General features: G+C 40.6%; 1 protein-coding gene across 4 annotated transcripts in view; it reads right to left on the minus strand.

The window, feature by feature from the left end:
* NEO1 (neogenin 1) overlaps nt 1-22,811 on the minus strand; it is a 384,856-nt gene that overhangs the window by 149,535 nt on the left and 212,510 nt on the right. For all 4 annotated transcript variants that reach the window (XM_025207174.1, XM_025207173.1, XM_025207172.1 and 1 more), the window contains exon 5: nt 13,433-13,569. In XM_025207174.1, the coding sequence (XP_025062959.1) occupies nt 13,433-13,569 (137 nt within the window). The remainder of the gene's footprint in view (nt 1-13,432; nt 13,570-22,811) is intronic.

Here is a 22,811-nt window from a genome sequence, read left to right on the forward strand (position 1 = left end):
AAAGATTTCCATGGCATTATTTATTTATTTGATTTATATGCCACTTCCCAATAGAGGGTCACGGTTGCTTACAACAGGAACAGAGTAACTTATAAAACAAGAAAAATGCTTACAGAACAGGAGAAAGTTAAGTTGTATGTAACTTATTTTGAAAAGTGATTTAACTTTCATTGTTCCATAAAACCTTCAATTATTTGTACACCCATTTTAGAATTCTAAATGTTGCTACTTGATTACTAAAGACTAAAAATGAAATCAAAAAGTTTCATTCTCTTGTCCTATCATGGCCCCATAAGCTAGCATGAAGGCAGCGTGGAAAAGGCAGCCACTAGATTCAAATATAGAGAGGATAAGACCCCAACTCAGAGTGGGATGGGTAGTGCAGTGAATGAAGCAGAGAATGGTAGGAAGCAAAACCATGGTCTTGGGCTTAATGGAATTTAATGCTGTCCTAGAGACCTGGATTCTATCACGGCATCTTTCACAAAATCCCCTAGCTAATAAGAAGCACAAGTCTTTGTGGTTTCATATTTTCTCTTAGAACCAAACTTTTCTTTTTTCTTATTTTCAAGATAAGACCATAAGAAATGCACATTGGGTTATGACCAAGAGTCAATTTAGCCCAGCATCCTGTTTCAAAAAGTGGCATGAGTGAACGCCTTAGAGAAAGAGCATTCAAACAGGGCATGTCTAGGGTAGGGGTGGGCAAAATACAGCCCGCAGGTCACATCCAGATCACCAACTGATTGGATCCAGCCGGCAGGTGGGTGCCCGCCATTGAGTGCATCTGACCTGCAGTTGCCCCTGTTGCACTCAGCATGCCACGTGGGACCAAACTCTGCCCGCTGCCATCCAGGGCAGCCCATGCCTGCCAGTGGCCCTAGCCATGGCCAGCACACAGCTTACCAGCGGGGCTGCTCCCAGTGCAGCTGCAGCCATCCAGGTATTGCTCAGCTCCCTGTCTCCAGTGGCTCATCCCCCACTGCCCTTTGCTAAGCCACTCTGGGGAGCAGGTAGCAAAAGGAAGAGCAGCGGCCATGGGGATGCCTGTCAGGCATTATACACCCAGTCAGGTGAGGAGGAAGCTGCAGCTGGGCAGCTCCTACCCCAGCACACTGAACTTCAGCTCCAGCTCCAGGCTACCTTCTATCACTCCGCCTGCCTGGTGCAATGAGCAGCCACCTGCAGGCAGCTGAGTGAGTGGAGGGCAGCTGGTATCCCCACAGCTGCTGCCCTTCCCCATGCCATTTGCTGCCCCAGATTATGCAGAGGGAGCAGGAGGAGAGGGAGCTGCTGGAGGGAGCCAAGCAGTACCCTGGAGGCTGCAGCAGCAGCTCTGCATGCACTGCCTGGGGGTAGAGGGCAAGTACAGACAGGAGTGTGGCACAGGCTGCCCCAGATGGGGCTTGGCCCATACAGAGTGCTTCAGGGGCTGGATTGGAAGAAGAAGCGGGGGGAGGGGGGAGTCCGAACACATCTGTACCACCTGGGCAAGCTCTGCTGTATATGTCCCCTGCCTTCCCTTCCTCCCCCAACCCCTGGCCAGTTCCTCAGATCGAGCATGCACACCCCCCACCCCCTTCACACACAGACCCCACACAATACACGAGTAAAACTTTATTTTGAGCTATTATGCAATCACCTCTATATTCACTACTCAAAAAAACAAACCAGGACAACAAATATTTTATGAAAGAAAAGTAAAATATGTTATGGTAGACGTTTGATTTTTCTTATAGGATTTGTTTATTATCTATAATTTGTTAAAAGGATATCTTCTAAACATCCAAGAACTTGTCTAGTACCTTTGTGAACCTGGCTATACCATCTGCCTCTACAACCTCCTGCAGTAATGAGTTTCACAAGGTAACTATGTGCTGAGTAAGAAAGTAATTTCTCTTGTTAGCTTCGAGCCTGCCTCTTGCTAATTTCAGTGGGTGTCCCCTCGTTCTCATGTACTGGGACTTGGTGAATAATAGTTCATAGTTCCCTAATTCTCTTAATTGTTCCCTATTCTCGTTGTCCACATAATTTGTGATACTGGACTTGACCTTGGAGCAAGGTCAAGGTAACCACCCCATGAGCTTGTACTCATTGAACAGTAAAAGCAAAGGAGTTTCCCCCTTTCACTCAAAAGCAATCTCATCTATTGTATTTATAGTGAGGTAAAAGTGGGCACACAGATAGTTACCACGGAGTGCCTGCAGACTGTAAATTCACAAGTGCTTGTCTAACCTATTGAAAATTGTCTATATTATCATAACAGAAAATGTTTATTCAAATATGCATGACAACACTGCTGATGAAATTTATAAATGCAAAGGCATACACACAAAAATACAACAATCTAAAGTCAAAAATCATGCGTGCATGCGTGTGTGTAAAATACTTAGGGAAGTCCATTTGAGGGTTCCACAAAGATTAAGATATAACAAAAAAGAAAAACGTAACACAGCAGGAACTAGTTAAAAAGCCTTTATCATTCAGTGTACAAAACAGACAGTATGTCGTAGCCAAACACCACAGTAAAATTCATTTACATTTTAGCTATTTATATCAATCTCATTTTCTCTATTAATAGAAGAAAAAAAAAGTGTACCATTATATCCTAAAAGATCATCTACGATTCCTTTAAACTTATCAGGAGACAGCACTGAGGTACAAGGGGCTGATAAGTTCTTATTTTAGCATTAACAGCCTTTTTTCCCTGAAAATCTGTAACGTCTAGAAAAATAGAAAGCTTTATCATAAATATTAGAAATTACCTTTATTTCTATTTTCTGTATCTATTATTGAAGTGAATGTTATTATATCAGGGTACAACACAAAGCTCAATTAGAAACTGAGATGGATAAAGAAGATCTAGAAAGTATGAGAAAGGTTTTAGCAATTTGCAATGATGGCTCAAATTTCTTCCCTAGCATAGTTTCCAATAATAGTGAACACTTAATGCAAAAATCCAGGCCATCAAGACCTATTATTCTGATGTTACAAGATTTAATTTGGTTTTCAAATATCTCCAATTTCCTGTGAAGCACAGTATTATCTCTTATCAATAAAACCTACCAGAGATTTATAGCTGTTAGCTGCAGTTTGTAAGTAATTGGTGCTTTCTTCCAACTCCCTTCTAGAAAAGTTTCCCCCTCCCTTTAAGGGAAAAAAAGAGTCTATGAAATGCAACTTATAAAAAAGTAAATCAAAATGGGTGTATAAGATCCAGACACAGGAAAAAAATTAATCTGGTTTTGCTGTGCAAGCCAAAGAAATGGAGAAGGAATCTACTACCACAGCCGAAGATTTCAGCAATGAGGTAACAAGGGAATCTGTCATTCATAGGCACAGTAAAAGTATAAATTGCATTTCTCAATATGCAATGCACCCGTCTTCAAAAACAAAGAAACACAGGATCTAGGATTAAAATGAATCCCAGGGCATTGGAACTGATATCTTGTGCCCCTCAGAAACATCACACTTAAAATATAAATTAAACATTTGCAAATTAGATTAATGTAATTATTCCAGTTCATATATGCATCTCTTCAAAGGTAGATTGTTTGTAAGCCTCTACACAAACGAATTCAGTACTACAAGGTAGAAGTTGGCAAAAGCTGCTAAGTATTAGGTGAAAGATTCAAAGCTTTAAGATATTTCCTTTTAAAGAATTAAATACAAAAACACAATGTCAAAAGCAGAGGCACAGCTACCAGGCTTTGCATGCTGGGTGGCAGCAATGGCAACAGGGTTTTGGCTGGCTATGGCAGCAGCTACTGTTCTTGTCCTCCTTTAAGTAGATGCCCAGGGCTAGTGCTCTGGTACCTCACCACTCATTAAGCTACTGGTCAAAGACGTGCCTCTTTATAATGCCACTTTGTTGTGTTGCTGGCTTCAAGAACAAAGCAGTAGGAAAGAGCCAGAGCTCCCACTCATCCTTTTCCCAGGTAAAATCTTTACTTGCCCCCAGGAAGAACCAAATTTTCCACACCCAAAGCAAGAGCTTTGCTTCAAATTCTTTAAAAAAAACTTGAAGTGGGCTTTGAACCATATTTTTTCTTTAGGAAAAAAAAATAGAAATCAAATCTACAATTATGAACTATAAAGAATGCAAATATCTATCAAAATGTAAATCGCAATGGGGTGTTAAATCAATGCAGGGCGGCAAAATAATCTATTTCAACAGTCATCTGAAAATGTTGGCCTAGGAGAGCTGACCCATATTATTTCATCAGTTAAAAAATGGCTGAACGAAAAATAAAAAGTTGAATGGCTATAATGTTTATAGAGCATTTCTAAGAAAACAAGATCTGTATGTTTTAACAGCTATTTGAACAACAAGATGTTTCTTTTATGTCGCCTATCCATTAAGCTCCACTAGTGACAGAAATATTGGAAGCACTAACAATTTTTACATCTTTGACTATTTTCTGTGACACAAAGTAACCAATGCAGGGCATAGCAAAGAATAATGTTCATCCTCCAACCATCTGGGCAGTAGTCCAGATTGCTAATCATGAACAGTTCCCCAAAATGATAGTATGGTAGAGATCTTTTTCAAACCTAATTTGAGTCACTGCTGTGATTTCCACCATAAAATATATATTGACTAGATAAGTATAGCTTATCGGGATTTTATAGTTATATAAATTACTAATGAGCAGGTGTGAAGAAAGTGTAAAAAATATATTTTTCTTCTGCGATACACAGCCGAAAACAAACTACAGCAATAGCTCCTTCTGCTACAGGTAGAACTGAGTACTATAAATACTAGGAAGCTACACAGAAAATATTTTAGACTTCTCTTTTCAGAAGAAAAACCATTAAGCAATTCCCCCTAAAAACGCATCTTCCCTAAGACTGTTTAATTTTTCTGTACAATTTATTCTAACAGCAAATGGAAAGTGATTTGATTACTGCTACATAGAAGCTAAGGCCTATCACCCTTAGGAGATGCCTTAAATAAAAATGTTCCCTTGAATCTGATTTTCTGATTTCAATATATGAACATGACATTCAATGTATGCTATTTAAGATAACATACAGATAGTGAATGCTTTCCCTGAAAACTCAAGGGTTCATTTCCTGTAATGCTAGAAATCTACAGGAAAAAAAAAAAAAAATATGATAAAGTAAAGGCAATATTATGAAAATAGTAATCCTAACTTTTCTTACGTAAATGTGAAGTTTACAGTGATTCATTGTTTAATTGAAAGACATTTTAGTGCAGCCTAATCAATTCAATAATTTGCTCAGGGGAAATAAAAATGGAAAGTATTTGTGTTTTATTATTTGTGACTCAGTATAAATTCCAGTAAATATTTCAACAGAAAAGGAAAACTCCCTTTAAACTCATTATCTACAACATAAGTACCAAGAGAGATGGCAGGAAGCTCAAGCAGGGGTCTAACTCGCGTCATAATATTTGCAGAAGTCCCAGGGGTTCCAGATACTGCAATAAATTTAAAATATTTCCCGGCTGAAGAATGAACTTGTAACCTTGTCAGTATTTAACTGTCACTAAGGGTCTTCCAGATCCAAACTTACAAACTGAACCCAAGTCAGGTGACTAAGTTTTAAATATATTTACTATTTGTTTCCCAACATTTCTTCCACCACCTCCCACTCTTTTACTTAACGGAAATCCGACAGATTCTTTCATTTGCTAGATAAGATCAAAACAAATTTTTCCAGTGCCCTCACCTCACTAAATTAGTAGTAAAATAAACCTGATAAACAGCATGACTCCTCCTGACAGGAAAGGGGGGAAAAACAGGATCCATGTAGCTAATAGAAATTTGACTTTGTATCAAATCCTTTCAGACACTAAACTATATTTCCTTTCAATAGGAACTAATCCACCCTGACAAATTCACTTGTCAAGCAACTCAACCCGAGAATTTGCTGGAATGCATTGTTCTCTTCTAAAACTGCTAACACGAAACATTATCCCAATGCAATATTAGTAATTTTGGATCGGGATATATATTTCTACAATATATTCATATTTTTTGAAGGAATACACTAAAGTGGGTGGAAAGAAGAGGAAAGCTAGACTGTGAAATTGAAAAAGAATGCAGAAATCTACTTTTTCCCAGACACATTTTAGTTTTCCCTGCTACATACAAAATGCCCAAGGCATGCATCCATTAAAGATATGTGCACAAACACAGCTGTGACAAATTTCAATTTGTGAACACGCTTTAAAAATGTTTCGGTGAATTTATAATCACTGATGCAAAATTGTCTTCTACGATTTTTTAAGGTTTTATTTTTTCTTCCTGTAATTGAACAACCACACTTCTTTAATGGCTTCCACATAAAACTTATTAGTACTTAATATTATATATGTTCAGCTGGGCTTCCTTTAAAATTGTCCAGCACCTGCTTTAGAAAACATCACTTGATGATGACTCCACCAGCCAGTTGTTGTTCTGTTTCCAAATTCCCTGTTTGGGGGAAAACTGTTAAATGGATGGTCGTCTGACAGCCCCAAGAACATCTGGGTTCATCAGTTTCCTGGACCTATCACTGGTCTCCAGGTAGCAGAGGTCACTAGGACTGTTTTGTACCAGCTCCACTAGATAAGAAGTCTGTGACCCTTTCTTTCAGATTTGGATCTGGCCACCATTATCCATGCTTTTGTAACCTCAAGGCAAGACTATTGTAATGTGCTCTATGTAGGGCTGTCCTTGAAAAACATCTGAAAGCTGAAGGGGGTGTAAGACATGGCAACCTGCCTCCTGATGGGGATGGGTTGCCTGGAACACATAATTCTAGCGTTCCAGAGTCTGCACTAGCTCCTGATAGCTTTCTGGGTGCAATTCAAGATGTTTGTTTTGACCTATAAGACCTTCAAGGGTCTGGGCCCTTTGACACCAAAGAGACCACCTTTTCCCTTATGCCCCACTGCAATTCCTAAGGTTAGCCAGGAGCAACATCTTTCAAGTACCATCAGTATGCCAAGTCCACTGGGTGAAAATGTGTGGAAGGCTGCTCTCAGGAGCTGCTCCTCAGGATGCTCACTATAGCCAGGGCCTGGATATCTTCTGGAAGCAACGTAAGACCTTCCCATTTGGGAAGGAATTAAGTTGTTCTGTTCTCTCGTTCGCTTCGGTTTTGCAAGTCATTATGTCCTCTTATTGTAAGCTGCCGCAAGCCTTTGCTAGGAATGGTGGCACAAATAGAGTGAACAAATGAAGGATCAAATTAATAAAATAGGTAAAAAGAATCTTTCTAATAAAAGGAAAAGCTGATGGTCATCTATGACACCTTCCTATTCTACTCACACACGAGTATCTCTTTCACCAAAACTCCTATAAATTTGAATGTTCTTTTGTCCCAACAACTAATACTGGACCAATTACTGCAACATCATTTTTTCAAGCTTTGCAGTACTTACAGTACCTACCATCTTTAGTATACATTCAGTGCAGATGCTAAAATTATGTTCTTGGCTTATATCATATCATATCCCCCTCTGGATTCTTCTCCTAGCTCCCAAATGCCTACTGTATGAAGTTTAAATTTCCCAACTTTTCTGGCATGGCTCTAAATCCTGGCTCTCTCTCTACTCTAGAATCCCTTTACACTTAAGGGAGGTAATGGGAGGTATGAAGTTTCCCCACTTGTCCCTTCTTCCCCCTTAACTTCCTAATGCATCCTGTCTTCTATATTTTGAAGAGTATAAGAAAAAAATTCAGAGCAAGATTAATTTTGTTTTGTATCTGGGAAGGAGTAAAACTTTTTAGTGCTTAAAGATAAGGTCATCAATAGATTACGTAAAATGAATTTATAACTCAATTCTCTATATTTACCCGAAGGTTCAGTTAACGGGTTTAACAGTTTCATAGTTGGTAGGGTCAAAAGGGACCTGAGCAGATCGTCAAGTCTGACCCCATCCCATCGTTAAAATAAACAATCTTGGACTTCCTACACAGAAGCACTTACTCTCCTTATAGTTGGGAGAGGGTCTTCATTAAGAGTCACCAACAAAAACACAATTTCCACTTTGTATTCCTAACTCAGAAAACAATACCACTTTATGAAAACCCAGTAAATCAAGGGTGATGATGACTCACTGAATTGCCATCATGAAATGTTAGTGGAAAAACTGAGCATTTGCATCAGTGCAGCCTCCACTTGAAGAACAACAGTGTACTAGGAAAGAAGCTGGTCAGTCCAGGAAAGAAAGTGCAGATAAAAACATGAAGCACAAGGAACTTAAATACTCAAAGCTCAATTTTCTGAGTGCATCTCTAGTCAGTTTAAATCTCTAAGAATAATGATAGAAGAAGGTTGATTAAGTGGGATCAGAGGGCCATTGCCTAGGAAAAGCTGAGATTTTTTTCTAGAGGAAAATGATACAATGATCAAATTACAGTCACTCTGACCAATCAACAGTTCTTTGCCAGATTACAAGTAATAGAGAAATGCAATTGCTCTCCACAGTGACCTTTTAAGATAGAAGGAATTTGAAGTAATGGAAATAGGCTTACAGCTAAAATAAAACCAAAGCACCACTTTTCAAACTATATACTACAAACTACTTAATAGTTTTTGTCTAATTCCCTTGACAGAAATCAGATGGTCTTGGTGTCAAGCCTATAACAGCTGATTAGCACTAAAAGACTAAATTTCTGGAATACATTAAAGTTGTGACATCCAAATAAAAGAAAGGAAATACATATCAAATCAAAGTAAAGCATACGTCTCGCTGCATGCATTTGTTTCAGTGGCACAAAGCAAATACTGATCTCCAATCATTTTGATACCCAAAAGAAGCAGCACAATAGGTCAAGCCAATAGTGCAACAATCCTAACTTTTAAATTTTGTTGCTTTCCTTAGGTTATGTTGCAGGCTTGCCTTGCTTTCTATTGCTACCCCCAAAAAATGGAAGCCCCAAGACAATTCTGTAAAATATGTTATAAACTTTTAACCAGCAAAGCACAATACATACAAGATATTTCTTCTGGCAGGAAGTAGTGCAATGCAGGGATACATTAGTGCAATGCTCCATATGGGATAATTAACTCTGAAAAAACAGAATATTAGCCTAGGGAAACGCCAGGCTGGTAGAGCTATGCTGTTTTCAGCACCCAGGGTAGCTCACTGAGAACCACTGTATTATCTCATATATATCACATACCTTTCCCCCAAAATCAGCCCTCTAAACACTGGAGTGCATCTTAAAAGGGGAAGCTGATTTCTGTTCTTTGCTGGAACAGAAGCATGGAGATGCTGCTGCAAGATGGCTGCCAGATTTGCTCTGAGGCCAGTGATAAGCCTTTCAGAGCTGTTCTTAAATTGGTAACAGTTTTTAGCATTGGAAAGAGTCAACATTCTGTTGCAGAACTGCCAAGCTTTTTCCATAAAAAACTGCTTGAACAGTCGTGTGCATGCTTTTTGCACCACTAAAATGGCATATTTCTCACTATAAATGTAATGCTTAGACATTGCCTGAAGAATGTTCCGGCCAAATGCTTCTTGGACTACGTCTGCAATGTTAATTTTTACAGTTCTGCAGCAAGTGTGTAACAACAACCAAGGGGGTGAGCATCTAGCTTATCCTACCTGTTTAACCAGCCACTAGGGCTATGCGAAGCTTTGGTCCCCGATTCGATTCAGCGGAGATTCGGCCCAATTTGGTGGACAAATCTCCAAATCCAAATCAAATCAGGAGACCCTTTAATCTCTCCAAATCAATTTGGAGAGATTCAGAAAGATTTGGCGATTCGGACATAGACACAGCTTTAAATATTTTTTCTATACACCTCTAGTGCTGCGATGCTGGGGTGCATAGAGCATCTCACAGAAGCAGGGGGGGTCCCCAGCGTGCTTGGCAGCAGACCCTGAAGTGGACCAACAGCACTTTCAGTCCACTTCCAGGTCTGCCAGGGAGGATGCTGGGGGGCGCCCCCCGCATCCCTGCAGCTTGGTAACTAGTGCCTCCTGGGTCAGGAGGGGGGGCCGCCACAGCCGAACGCCAAGCCAGGAGGGTGCGGGGGGGCCCCCCAGCATGCTCTCCGGTGGACCCAGAAGTGGATTGGAAGTACTTCTGGTCCACTTTCTGGTTTGCTGCCGAGCATGTGGGGGGGCCTCCCTGAGCTCCTGTGGGAAGCTCCATCCACCCCAACATCACAGCGTTCACGAGCTGCACCTGGTACCTCGAAGTATGTAGAAAAAACATTTAAAGCTGTGGCCGAATTGCTGATTCTTTGAATCAGCACTGAATCTTCAGATTCAGATTCGCCTGAATCAAAACAGGGACAGTGATCTGAATCAATGAATCGAATCACTGTCCCCGATTCGGGCCAAATCCGAATTGAATACGACCCGTATCTCACACCCCTACCAGCCACCTTTCTATTTACTCTCAGTTATACAGCTAGTGAGTTTCACTTGAAAAGGACAAGGGGTGAGGTTGACTCGTTTCATTCCTAGTTGATGGATGATGGCTCACACGCTAACAGAATAATTCCCCACACTAATATAATGATATCTTTATTCAAAACTGTCCACTTTGGAGAGCTCCAACTGTCATCGCTTTGGGCCAAATACAGACAATGACTTCTAAAAATTTAATCTATCTTAAGTCATTTAACAACTCTCACAGACAATGTAACAGGAAGATGGGAGAAGACATAAAAAGAAGGATAAAAATGAAAGTTCATTTATATCAAGAATGATATTTTTCTCCATCTAAATGATCTCATCTAAACAGCTGGTGAATAATTAAGATGAAGTTCAATGGATAATAGTTTGAGGGGCACAAAGATCATGGTATGTTGCAGTTATTACACTGTACAGATAGATAAATCTTATGTTCCAATTATGACATATCTACTGTTATAAGATCAATTCATTCTGCTATCAAGCCTAATGAACAAAATTACATAGAGATGCAATCTCTGTAATAGCACTTAGCGAGAGAAATTAAACCATCACTAAAATTCTGAGGTAAATATTTCCATGCATGAAGATCGTACCCTTCCATCAATTTAAAATAAATCCTGTGCCCTAATTTTCTCAAAAAGAATGTTAATGGCTTGGGACAGGCCTACTTCAACAATTATCCCCTTGTTTTAAACCCAACTTTCAGGACTTTTAGGCCACTGGAAGACATTGCAATTATCTTGGAATAAATTACAACGTGCCTCCAAATTTAAGCAGTTTATAACAAAATGAGCAGCAAAAATGGTGATCCATCCTCAAAGATGTTACTTGTTAAAAGTAGAATATCTTTGAAGTTTGTCTGAATCATGCTTTAATTTGAACAAGTGGCGTGTTACAAATAGAATGACAGTGCTTGACCAAGTCTTCCAGTACCCCAGGGTGAACTTCTCTCCCCCTCTCCTCCCCACCACACCCCTCCTTCCTTCAAGGGGACTCAGACTTGTACTGAACTCTGCTGCCCCAGGAGCAGGAGACAATCATGGCTCACTACCCATCTTCCCTTTCCCCAACCATCCTTCAAGGCTGCTTCTTTAAGGAACCATTTAGCACCTCTTTTCCATGAAAGTTAGTATGTAACCACCCAGTGAACATGAAAGGCTTTACTTACATACAATAGGACTGAGAAAGTGGGGGAAAGAATTTATTCAGAAAACTCTGGACAGGACAAGATGGGCACAGAGGAAAAGCAGGGTTACCATATGTTCGGGTTTTCCAGATATGTCCTCTTTTTGGGTCCTCCCATCTCCGACTGGGCAGTTTTTCTAAATAATAGCAAATGTCTGGAATTTTGCTGTGCCACTGCTTTCCCAGAACTTCCTGGTTTGCACCAGGAAGGAGCTGCTTGGGCCTGGGGGCAGCAGGGGACTGGAGCATCACACACACTGCACATCGGCTACGGTAGCTGCCGGCAGGTATGCATATATATGTGCACGTGCATGCGCTGGGGCTGCAGAAGGGTAGGGAGGTGAGGGAAGAGGGGGGCAGGGGGCTGTGGGTCAGGAGCGAGGGGTATCACCAGGACATGGGGGCTGCAGGTAGGGAGTGAGGGGCTCCAGCATGGTCTGGGTGGTCTGGAAGCCAAGGAACTGTGAGTCAGAGCAGGGCGGGGTGGGGGGGGGGGGTGGCTTGGGAGTGAGGGGCAGGGCACAGGCATATCACTGCCCTCCCCCCCCACAACCATATATCCCCCATCCCTTCCTTCCCCCCCCCTCCCCACAGGTGTCGTCTTTTTTGAAACTGGAAATATGGTACCCCTAGGAAAAGCATGCACACAAAAAACACCTCATAATATGTCCCAGGAGAGTTTAAGCCCTGACACTCCTGGCCCTTCTGCCTTTTGCAGTGGTCTTTCCTGCACTGTGCATGGGTCAGTTGGAGCAGCTCCTTGAAACAAGGGGATCTCAGCTGGTGAGCTCAGCTCTGGGGAGGAGGGGCAGGGAAACGGTGACAACCGCTGCGAGCAGTTCTCCAGGTCCCCTTACTGGCAAAGCAAGTTCCCAGGGCACTTTTTTCCTCTCTGGATAGCTGTGCCCTGTGAACGTAAAGCAGGTCACATGGTGTGACAGCTTCCATCAAGCAATATTACCTGCAGCTTTATGAAAATAATGTCTACCAAGGGCTTTATTTTTACAAAGTGTCTTGCATCATGTAATTATTTTTTTAAATTTTTCTTAAAAAAAGTAGTCTTTATAAATGGGCAATCCACTGTAAATTAATCCGTCATTCTCTGGAAGGATGCATGCACACCCCAGCCTGCCATTCTACAGAATCTCCGTATACTGTGCTAAAAAAACATTGTTATTAAAATAATGTGTGCCTGAGAATCCCTGCTGAGGTATGGCAAGGAGTAGACAGCCCAAATGTCACCTAACTGTCCTTGCTCCCTGGGAAATCAACCTTATTTGTATCCCATATGCAAAGTAACTATAAGGAAAAGTGGGTTTGGAAATATTATCACTTAAAAACAGCATTAATGAGCAACCCTACAGATAAATTATATGCACACAACATAAGAGGATTTTATGCTGTAAAAAACCGTATTTCAATTTATATCATCTAGTGGGTTACTTGAAGAAAGTAACATTTTTAAGGATTATGAAAAATACCTTTAGCAGTGTCCTTTTCAGGTAAGACCTAGGAGGCAATTATTAAGGTAGATCAACTTCAGTCATGACAACCTATATACTGTCCCTTTTAGGAAGGTTTATGGTGACAAACATATTAACTACTGCTGTAAGAAATACACAGCAGTTATATGGTTTCTGTGATTGTCTCTGGTATGGACAATGCATACATATAAAAATTAATGCCTCATTTGAGTAGCTACAATATTATAAACAAGATAAATAATTTAAGCTACAATACAAGCTTTGCATTTTCAAGAATAACAAATAGGAATCTGTTTGCAGCCAAGTCTTGAAACAAACACACAGTAATAAAATTCATGAAGATCACTTCTTTCTGAAAACCAAAATTTCTACATACCTAAAACTGTAAGATCTGCTTGAGCTTCAGCTGTCTCATTCCCATTGTCCACGATGCAGGCGTATGTTCCAGCATCATCTTCCATGATATCACTGATCTCTAGGCTACCTCCCGCCAGCAAAAGAAACCTTTCAGAGCTGTGGAAAACAGGACATATTGGTAATTTTATTGACAAACTGATTTGTCCAGAGTGCTGACAGAAGGAAACTTTAAAGCTCTTCGTATGAAGCTGCAAGATGCACTGAAAAATTATTCTTTCTTTATCAGCTTTGCAGCTGGATTCTTTAATGGTATATCAATCTAGACAGATGGTGTTTTTGAGCTAGGGCTTTTAAATTATTTTGACAATTTTACTTTAAGTCTAAGCTTAAAGTTCAACAAAATACATTCCACACAATATTAATGTATCTTTTTGCACTTCCAGATTTCCGCTCCCATGAATTAAATGCAATTCAAATTATTTTGAATACTATAATTAAAATTCAAGAAAGATGAATGTATTTAATCACCGTCTTCAAAAGATAATCTTTGCAGCACTAAAATGCTCCAATGGTACCTCAAAAATGGTTAAGTAAAGCATATCTAAAACCAGGTGTCACATCTACACAACTTAAGAATAAATGGTTGAAAATATTCCATATTTGTATTTTTGTTAATAGCCACTTCATTTTCCTCCCGTATGAACAATGAGAGCTTATTTTTTCTTCCTTTACAAAATATAATAAAATGTAAAGAGTAAATCAGTCATTTGAGCGCATTTTAGAAACACAAGCAAACAACTGAGGGGCCAATCTGCCACCCCGACCCCTTAGCCCGGCAAGTCTGCTGCTTCCCGGGGGCCCGCATCCGGGACATTACGGAGAGGATCCCAAAGCTCCTTAAACCCACACACCACTATCCCATGCTCCTTATTCATGTGGGCACCAAAGACACTGCTCGGAGCACTCCCAGCCAGGTCATGAGGCGCTACAGGGATTTGGGAGCGGGGCTTAAGGGTCTGGGGGCACAGGTGGTGTTCTCGTCAATCCTCCCAGTCTCAGGCTATGGGCTGAGAAGGGACAGGAGGATCTATGTGGTCAACCAAAGACTGCAGCGCTGGTGTCGTCAGGAAGGCTTTGGCTTTCATGACCACAGCCCGCTCTTTGGCGAGAGAGGCAGCGAGCTGCTGGGAAGAGATGGCCTCCACCTCTCTCCCCTAGGGAGGAGGCTCTTCTCAGCCAGACTGGCTGACCTGCTCCACCGGGCTTTAAACTAAGCCCGACGAAAAATCCCCCTGGTCCCATCCTCCCTAAAACAGAATAAGAATTCAGCCTCCTTTGCTTTCAGATCCAGCATGTCTCCACTGTATATTTTGGGCCCAGTGTCTAATATTTCTTTAGGTGAGAAAAGAGCTGGTTGGATTATAGGAATACAAATGGATTAATTTGGGGTGGATTAGACACACAGCAAAATATGTTTGTCTTGTATTAGCATAACTGTGTCATAAAAATGTAGATTCCAAGACAGAGATTATTTGTGGCATTGCTAATATGTTGTTGCTATAGCAAAAGATGTACACAATATTTACACTGTATTTGACCACATAAAACATGTCGTATACAGACACAATTTTTCATTATATGAAAAAGAGTCAGAGGGCTCTTCATGCTTCCAGTACCAGTGCTCCTGATTTTCCCTTATTTTTTACCTTTAAGAAACAAATGCAGTTTTAAACCATCATTACTGTATTTTGAACAGTTAATATTTTATATCGTGACATTGCTGCTCAGAGGTAACAGGTTTAGTTGATTACTATTTGTTTATAGTGCTGGAGAAACCTGCAATCATAGAGAACATAAAAGGATTGCAATTAGATCTATTGGTTGAGAGCTGCACCTCAGTGACCCACTGTAAAGTGCTTAGCACTATCAAAGAGATAATGCCTACTTGCAGCTGGCACATCTGTACATAATAATATGGGCTACACTGACACAGCCACTAAAGACTGCCACTACCCTCTTTAACTAGAAGCAGAAAACAGATCATGCTTTTAAAGAGTGTATCAACAAAAAACCTACTACATGTCTTCAGAATTAGCACATTCATGTTTATGAGAAGCTTTTCCTTTTTACTACTAGTTCTTCAAAGAATCAAAATAAGGACTTTAAACAAAAGGCCAGGGACACATCTCAAGGTAGCATTAGCTCCACCAATTGCAACCAGTTACAGCAGGGATGCATTTAACCCTCCCCGCCTCCTCAGCTCCTGATCTATTTATTAAACATTTCCCCAAATCAAAGCCACATGCACAAAACAGAATGCAAGTAAGGGGGATATATTTTTGTTATTGACACCAAGATAGGACAACAAGGCCACATCCCCACAAGCAGAAACGTGCAGTTTGCAGCACTTCAAAGTCTTCTGAGGCACCATGAAATGCACACAGCGCACGTGAATCTGTTTGCCACACTGCATAATTGCAGCACAGTGGCAAAATTAAATACCAGGAAGTACCGATATTTAAAAGAAAACACAGGAAAAAAAAGTGGCATGGCACACGTGACTGCAGCATGTGTTGCCAGACACAGAAGCCTGGCTAACCAGGGCCAGGCTGCACCAAGTACCCGGATTACCACCGCTGCAGCCTCAGGACCCCAGGCCCCTGGGGCCCCAGCCACCCCTACCCCACCCAGGGCAACTTGCCCTGCACCAGAGCACATGTGCGGGGCATATCCAGGAGCAACTAGCAATGGTACAAATATGTGCCACTGCCAATTGTCCCTGGGATAAGGCACATTCCCATTAGTGGGGACATGCCCCAAGGATCTACCTGTGCCTAAGCATCTCCTGCAAGGTACTGAGGTCTTGATTCAGAAAAACATGCCTGAATTGGACACAGACATAATATTTTGCTTAACCAAAAAAAAAAACCCTTCTTTCTGGGACTGTTTTTAATTTTCATCTTTAAAACGTGCAACTTTCACCAAAAAAGGAGCAAATTTTATCGCTCTATTTTCTATCTGTTCTGACTTGACATGTGTCAAACCCAAAAGTGAAGCCGGGTAGGCTGTGCCTGAGACCCACATTCTTCAGAGCACTGGGGAAAGGTATAAGCTAACCTTGATTGCTTTAGATCAGGGCTTAAATCCTCAACCTTAAACGAGCAAGAGAAATGATAACATAAAACCTGACTCCATGAAGGAAGTTGGGCTACATGGCCCAGTTCCGGCCTTATGATTCTGTGATTCTGCCTCACTCAGCCAGCTTCCACTTACTGGGGGTGGAGTTGGGGGGCAGGAATAATTTCCCTTGCTTCCTTTCTGGGCACCTTGGAATGTGAGAACAAGCCTGATTCTGATTTTCTGATTTGAGTTACACCACTGTAAAGCACTGGGCTGGCCCAAGTATGATCATGATGCAAGATCACAATCAGCCCTCATGGAGGAAATGGGTGTCTAAAATATCTGAACATGCATCTCACTGAGCCATAGTATTAGCTCAACATTCTTGTGTGCTGTATATTTGGAAATGATCCTGTGAAGTGAAGTGAAGCCCCCAAAACTAAGCCTATAACTTCTAGGCTTTGGTTTCAAAAGGGCAAAATGCTTCTCAAGCAAATCCCGGGACGTCATTCTCCCCCTGTACTCGGCCTTGGTGAGGCCGCAGCTGGAGTACTGTGTCCAGTTTTGGGCTCCACAATTCAAAAAGGATGTGGAGAAGCTTGAGAGAGTCCAGAGAAGAGCCACGCGCATGATCAGAGGTCAGGGAAGCAGACCCTGCGATGACAGGCTGAGAGCCCTGGGGCTCTTTAGCCTGAAAAAGCGCAGGCTCAGGGGTGATCTGATGGCCACCTACAAGTTTATCAGGGGTGACCACCAGCATCTGGGGGAACGTTTGTTCACCAGAGCGCCCCAAGGGATGACGAGGTCAAATGGTCACAAACTACTTCAAGATCGTTTCAGGCTGGACATAAGGAAGAACTTCTTTACTGTCCGAGCCCCCAAGGTCTGGACCAGCCTGCCACCGGAGGTGGTTCAAGCGCCTTCATTGAACACCTTCAAGAGCAAACTGGATGCTTATCTTGCTGGGATCCTATGACCCCAGCTGACTTCCTGCCTTTGGGCGGGGGGCTGGACTCGATGATCTTCCGAGGTCCCTTCCAGCCCTGATGTCTATGAAATCTATGAAATGAACTTTCCTTGGCATTTTCCCTTCTGTAAAGGGGATTCCTCATTCCTCCAGTCATACACAAAACTAGCAGACAAATCACTAACAAAAAAACCCAGACAAATTAAACAAATCATGAAACCCGGTTGATTGGAGAGTCTCAAATCATCCTAAACTTCCACGTAAATACAGAAAACAGAAATCTATTTGAAGACTCGGCTGGAATTAGAAACAGATTTTTCCTGATAATATATTCCTTGTCACTAATTAAAATAATGAAATTAAGTATTTACCTTGTCTATAGTTAAGTCTGATTGTTTTAGTCTACTGTGCTTGGCAGAATCCAAAGCACAAAACTAAGCATATTTTTTTGTAAATTCAAACAAGTATAATTACATATGTTTGCAATATAAGTTGGTCAGAAAACAAATTTCAAATTGAACAGGTGAAAAAAATGGGCAAGAAAAAATCATCAACACAAATGCTTTCTCTGTTAAAACATTTTATGTTAGGATTACATTACTAGAAGTGGTAACTTCTCTGATTGCAAATGTAATTCATTAAGGGATTAAGGTCTATGGAGGTTTCTCCTATTTACATCCACCACTGAACACAAAAAAGATTTTTTCAAAAGTTGTATTCAGCATTCTAGCTTGTAGACCAACTTTTCTGTCTGATGTGCTGGTTAAAAAAAGGAGGACAGACAGAGACATATTCTGATTTAGGTAAAAGGAAGTTCTACTTGGATGCAAATTAGAAGGCAGACTGAAAACAAATTGGAAGAATTGCAGAAAGCATGGCAGAGAAGGCTCTTATACGTACAATACAGTATGCCCAGATCCAAGATCCAACAAGCTGAGGTAAAAGCAATTAAAAGGAGAAATGTAAAAGGAACAATTTAGAGGCTTTAAAGGGTTTGTTTTTTAAAAAAAGTTTAGGGAATTAGACTGACATACCAGGGTTCCACATTGAGGACCCTAATAAAGGAAAGGTCTTGTGAAATGGTAGACTTGCACATGAACAACAGAGCCAGCTATTTCTGCATTAGCCGAGAGAAAAATAGCAGAAACCTTTACAGAAAAGGTCCTCTCTCATAACTAGTTAAAAAAAAAAAACTCAAGAGGGAGAATTAAGCATGTGGAGACTTAAAGTGGATAGATGTTACACCAATTAAAAGAACACATTCATGTTCATCTAAATATGACGCGATATTACCGAAGATGAAAAGGGAAACTTTCTTTTTTTATTTCAGTGATATATTTTGGCCAAGAAAAACATAGGGCACCCTGACACAATTTGTATTTCTCAGACCTGGTATCATGGAGTGCTTGCTCAAGACCTCTGCAACCTTGTCTGACCTGTGAGAGTCCCCCGAACCCAGCCCAAGGGTGACATCTAGACTAATGTCTGGCACCTCACCTTTGCTGATATGTTAACAAAGCTCTTCAAGATTTTGTTGAAGCTAAAAGTCCATCTTGTCTCATTTTTCAAATAACCAGACCTTGCACTTAACCCTTCATTCCCCATGCACAAACTAAGGAGATAAACTGGATCATATAATACTATAACAATAAAAAACACAATTAATATAGAAAATCATTACAAAACATGTCATTTCTTACACCTGGTCAACAGAAATCCTCCTAATATCTTGACCAAGGAATAAAGAAGGTAAAGCAGACAGAAAAGCTGACTTGCTCCCCAAGGCAAGAATAAAACAAAACAAACCAGGCCTGTCCAACATTTCAACACACACCTGCTCTTAGTGAACTTGACATATTAAATCCATACAAGTATATTCAAGAATAACATTTAAACTAACTTCAGCTCAATTTTAGGAGATTTTTCTCTCAATGTTGCCAAAATATAAGAAGTTAAGCAGGATAATTTTAGGCAAAAATATGTTTTTTCTTCAACCACAGACTCCATTGTCTTTAGCAGGCGATTCCTATCCTCATCAGAAAGCTGTGCTTAATTTTTTTTAATGTGTTATGAAACTCAGCAGATTTAGGTTACTTTGGACTAATGGGAATAAAAATTCTGAAGTGGAGAACTCTTCACAGAGAATACCATTACTTTGTAACAGCTTGCGCCTTGTTAAAACAAGGAAATTCTAGATCTAGGGCAGTGGTTCTCAACTTTCTTAGGCTCAAGACACCCTTTGAAAAATGCCAACTCTTAGGTTTTCACTCATTTCTTGACTATGGAAAAATAATGGAGTAATTTTGTTGCAAAGAATTCAGAAAGATCAAAACAAGTTGGAATGTTTTTGATACCATGGGTTCCTATTTCAAATCTCTACATTTATCACGTGAATTACATAGGTGTTTACATATCTGACAGTCCTATTATTGGGCAGCATCCCACAGCACCCTTGAAAAAAATCTCACAGCACCCCTGGATGCTGCAGGACCCTGGTTGTGAACCATCTTCATAGGGCTTTCATAGATTGCAAATATAACAGAATTGCCTGGAATGGGGTGATCTCAAGCAGAAAGGTCGAAATCACTTGGGTCAAGAACACTTTGAAAACCATCAAGCATCCAGTATAGATTATGGCTTGTTAGGATAAATGTTCCCTGCAAGATACTCCACTCAAATGTGCAATTACATTCTGCACTATTTTATGTTTCCAAATAAATTACCAGATGTTCACAGGTAAAAGACACTGCAAAAGCCTATCCTTATATGACAAAGTTAAAGAGTTATGGTGTTACAAACTACTCATTCTTAACTGAAAATGGAAGGCTAGACACAAGATAATGGCCTACATTGTCAATATGAAGTGACAAATTCTTCAGCAAAGAATGAAGCTATACTTAACAAATCTTCTTCTTCCAATACCTAAATGTGTTCAGGGACCAAGAGCATTTTGATCTGTTGCCAGTTAATTGCTTTAGGAATGAGTACAGCAAAAGTACTGAAATATGAAAAATCACTCAGTTCTAAGTCTGAATACTCTCAACCTAACTTCTCCTTGCTTATGATCCAGAGTGTAATGCTGCTCCAAAACAGGGCTACCTCTGCTACTTGAAAAACAAAATTAGAAAAAGAAGTCGGGAGACTGAGCACTCTGGGTCTCAGATCCCCTCTCCCAGCAGAGTACCTGGAATGCTTTCATCACATTTAAATTTTCGCAGCAGACAGAAAGAGAAATAAATGAGAGCCTTCCAGGCAGACAGGAAGGGAGCTTCATTTCCTTTTTCCCCAATGGAAAACTCAAGCAATTTAAGAAAATTGAAATTTCCCCAGGAAAATTTCTGAATTTGTAAAAAGGGTATTCCTTGGCAATTCATTATAATGGAAATTTTCAGCTAGCTATACCTGCAACCCTAACATTCTTTTAACCTTCTCTGTATGTGGAATCTGTATATTAACATGTAGATTACAAATATTAGCAAATTTGTGTCCTTAATGATAAGGATTATCTTCTTCAGTGTAGGCCAGAGCAACTAAATAGGAGTCACTTTGAAAACCATAGAAGAAAAGCTGTCTTTCTGCTATAGCTTTTCACTATGTCCCTTTTGTTTATATTTAAATTCCTTCCAATTTTAAACCTTTTCTTTCTGCAAGTCCATTCACAACATCTGACAACAAAAGTTCATGCCTCTCTGAACCTGTTAGTCTCCACAGTGCTAGCCTGCCCTGCCTTCTGCCTGACTCCTTGAAATGGGGTCTTGATCTTCAACCTACTGATCATACAACCTACTTTCAATCCTCAAAATAAATCCTACTGCTCATATTTAAAACTGTGAGCCAGTACAAGGTTAAAAGCCAGGCTCTGCATTCTAGTCCACAAGGCAGAGCAGATGATGAGACAGACCTGTTTTAGGAAATATTTTAAACATTTAGGTCAACTAACCCATCCTGTAGACCAGAGCAGCCAGAAGGATTCTCAAAGCAGTACTGGATCCCACCAGGGGGAAGCATGGACACCTGCATTCAACAGCTATGCTACTAGGGAATTCTACTGCAAAGAGGGACATCTATAACAGCTGGATTTGCTAGGTTCTAAGCAGCTGTGTTGTAGAGATGCACCAAAATCATCACAGATGCAATGTGAGGACTTTTGATATATTACAGAATGTTATAATCAGGTTATAACACAGGCTAACTTATTTCTTGCTGGCACCTGAAAGGGACTTCCATATTTACCTAAATACAAAACCAAATTCTTTCCTCCAATCAGCATGGGGTAAAAGGCTTCTTGTCTTACATTCACATACAAGGAAACCTCACTAAATACACTGTCTATCATTAAACTGCTACCAAAAGCAGCGTGCATTGAGGAATGGAAACCAACAATGAAGTTGATTAAATGCTGCCAACACTGAGCATCACTAAAACACATGGTCCATAGGGAGAGAACATATTGACAGGAACCTACCATAAAGAGAAGTTAGTGCCACCCATCTGAATAAAATGTACGGTAGTGCCCATTACATGCAGGCCCCCTCCATGTCAAGTCATGGTGAGCCAATACAATGAATACATTTAAACTTCCTCTTCACTCCCACAACTAAGATGTGCCTTTCTTTCTCATTTCCAATGAGTCCTGTTTTTAACCAGTCTTAAATATCTTGCAAACATCACTAAACAGGGCCACAAACAGCTTGCCCAGAATCCTTCTATCACCCCCTCACTCAGCCTGTTGCATATGACTTGTGTGGTCCTGCCCTCCACGAGGTGAAGGTGAACCAGGGTGCTCTGCCCCTTATCTGCATATACATTTCTGGACAATGCCAGGACTCATGATGAGAACACCAAGATGCAGTCATGAGTGGGGGGCTAATTAGCACATGGATCTTTTGCAAAGGTATCTAGAGTACATATACATATTGAGCAGTGCTGAGCTGTGGGATCATCATAGTTTGAAACACTGTTGTCTCTGCAGGGATCCAGCCCAATGATCTATATAGCAAATCATGAGCCTTTTGGCTTTGGACTAATATCGTGCATAATTTGTACTCTTGCTAAGTAGGTACAAACGTACTGCTTAAAAGTGTGCTTATGAAATACCTGTGCTAAAATTTTCAGCAGTTTCAAGAGAGGTCAACTGCATAAATTCTAGATGAAGTAAGTCTATGGGTACTTGTAATAATTTCCTTATAAGCAAGTTAGTACAAGTATGTTTATTTCAAGGTCAATTTTTTCAAATTTGTCTTCCACTTCCATGTGCTCAGGGAGAGCAGGGTCTGACAGTAAGGAGGCAGTGAGGGGGAGGTTTCAGCAG

Source organism: Alligator sinensis, unplaced genomic scaffold, assembly GCF_000455745.1.
Source record: "Alligator sinensis unplaced genomic scaffold, ASM45574v1 scaffold492_1, whole genome shotgun sequence".
Taxonomy (NCBI): Eukaryota; Metazoa; Chordata; order Crocodylia; family Alligatoridae; genus Alligator; species Alligator sinensis.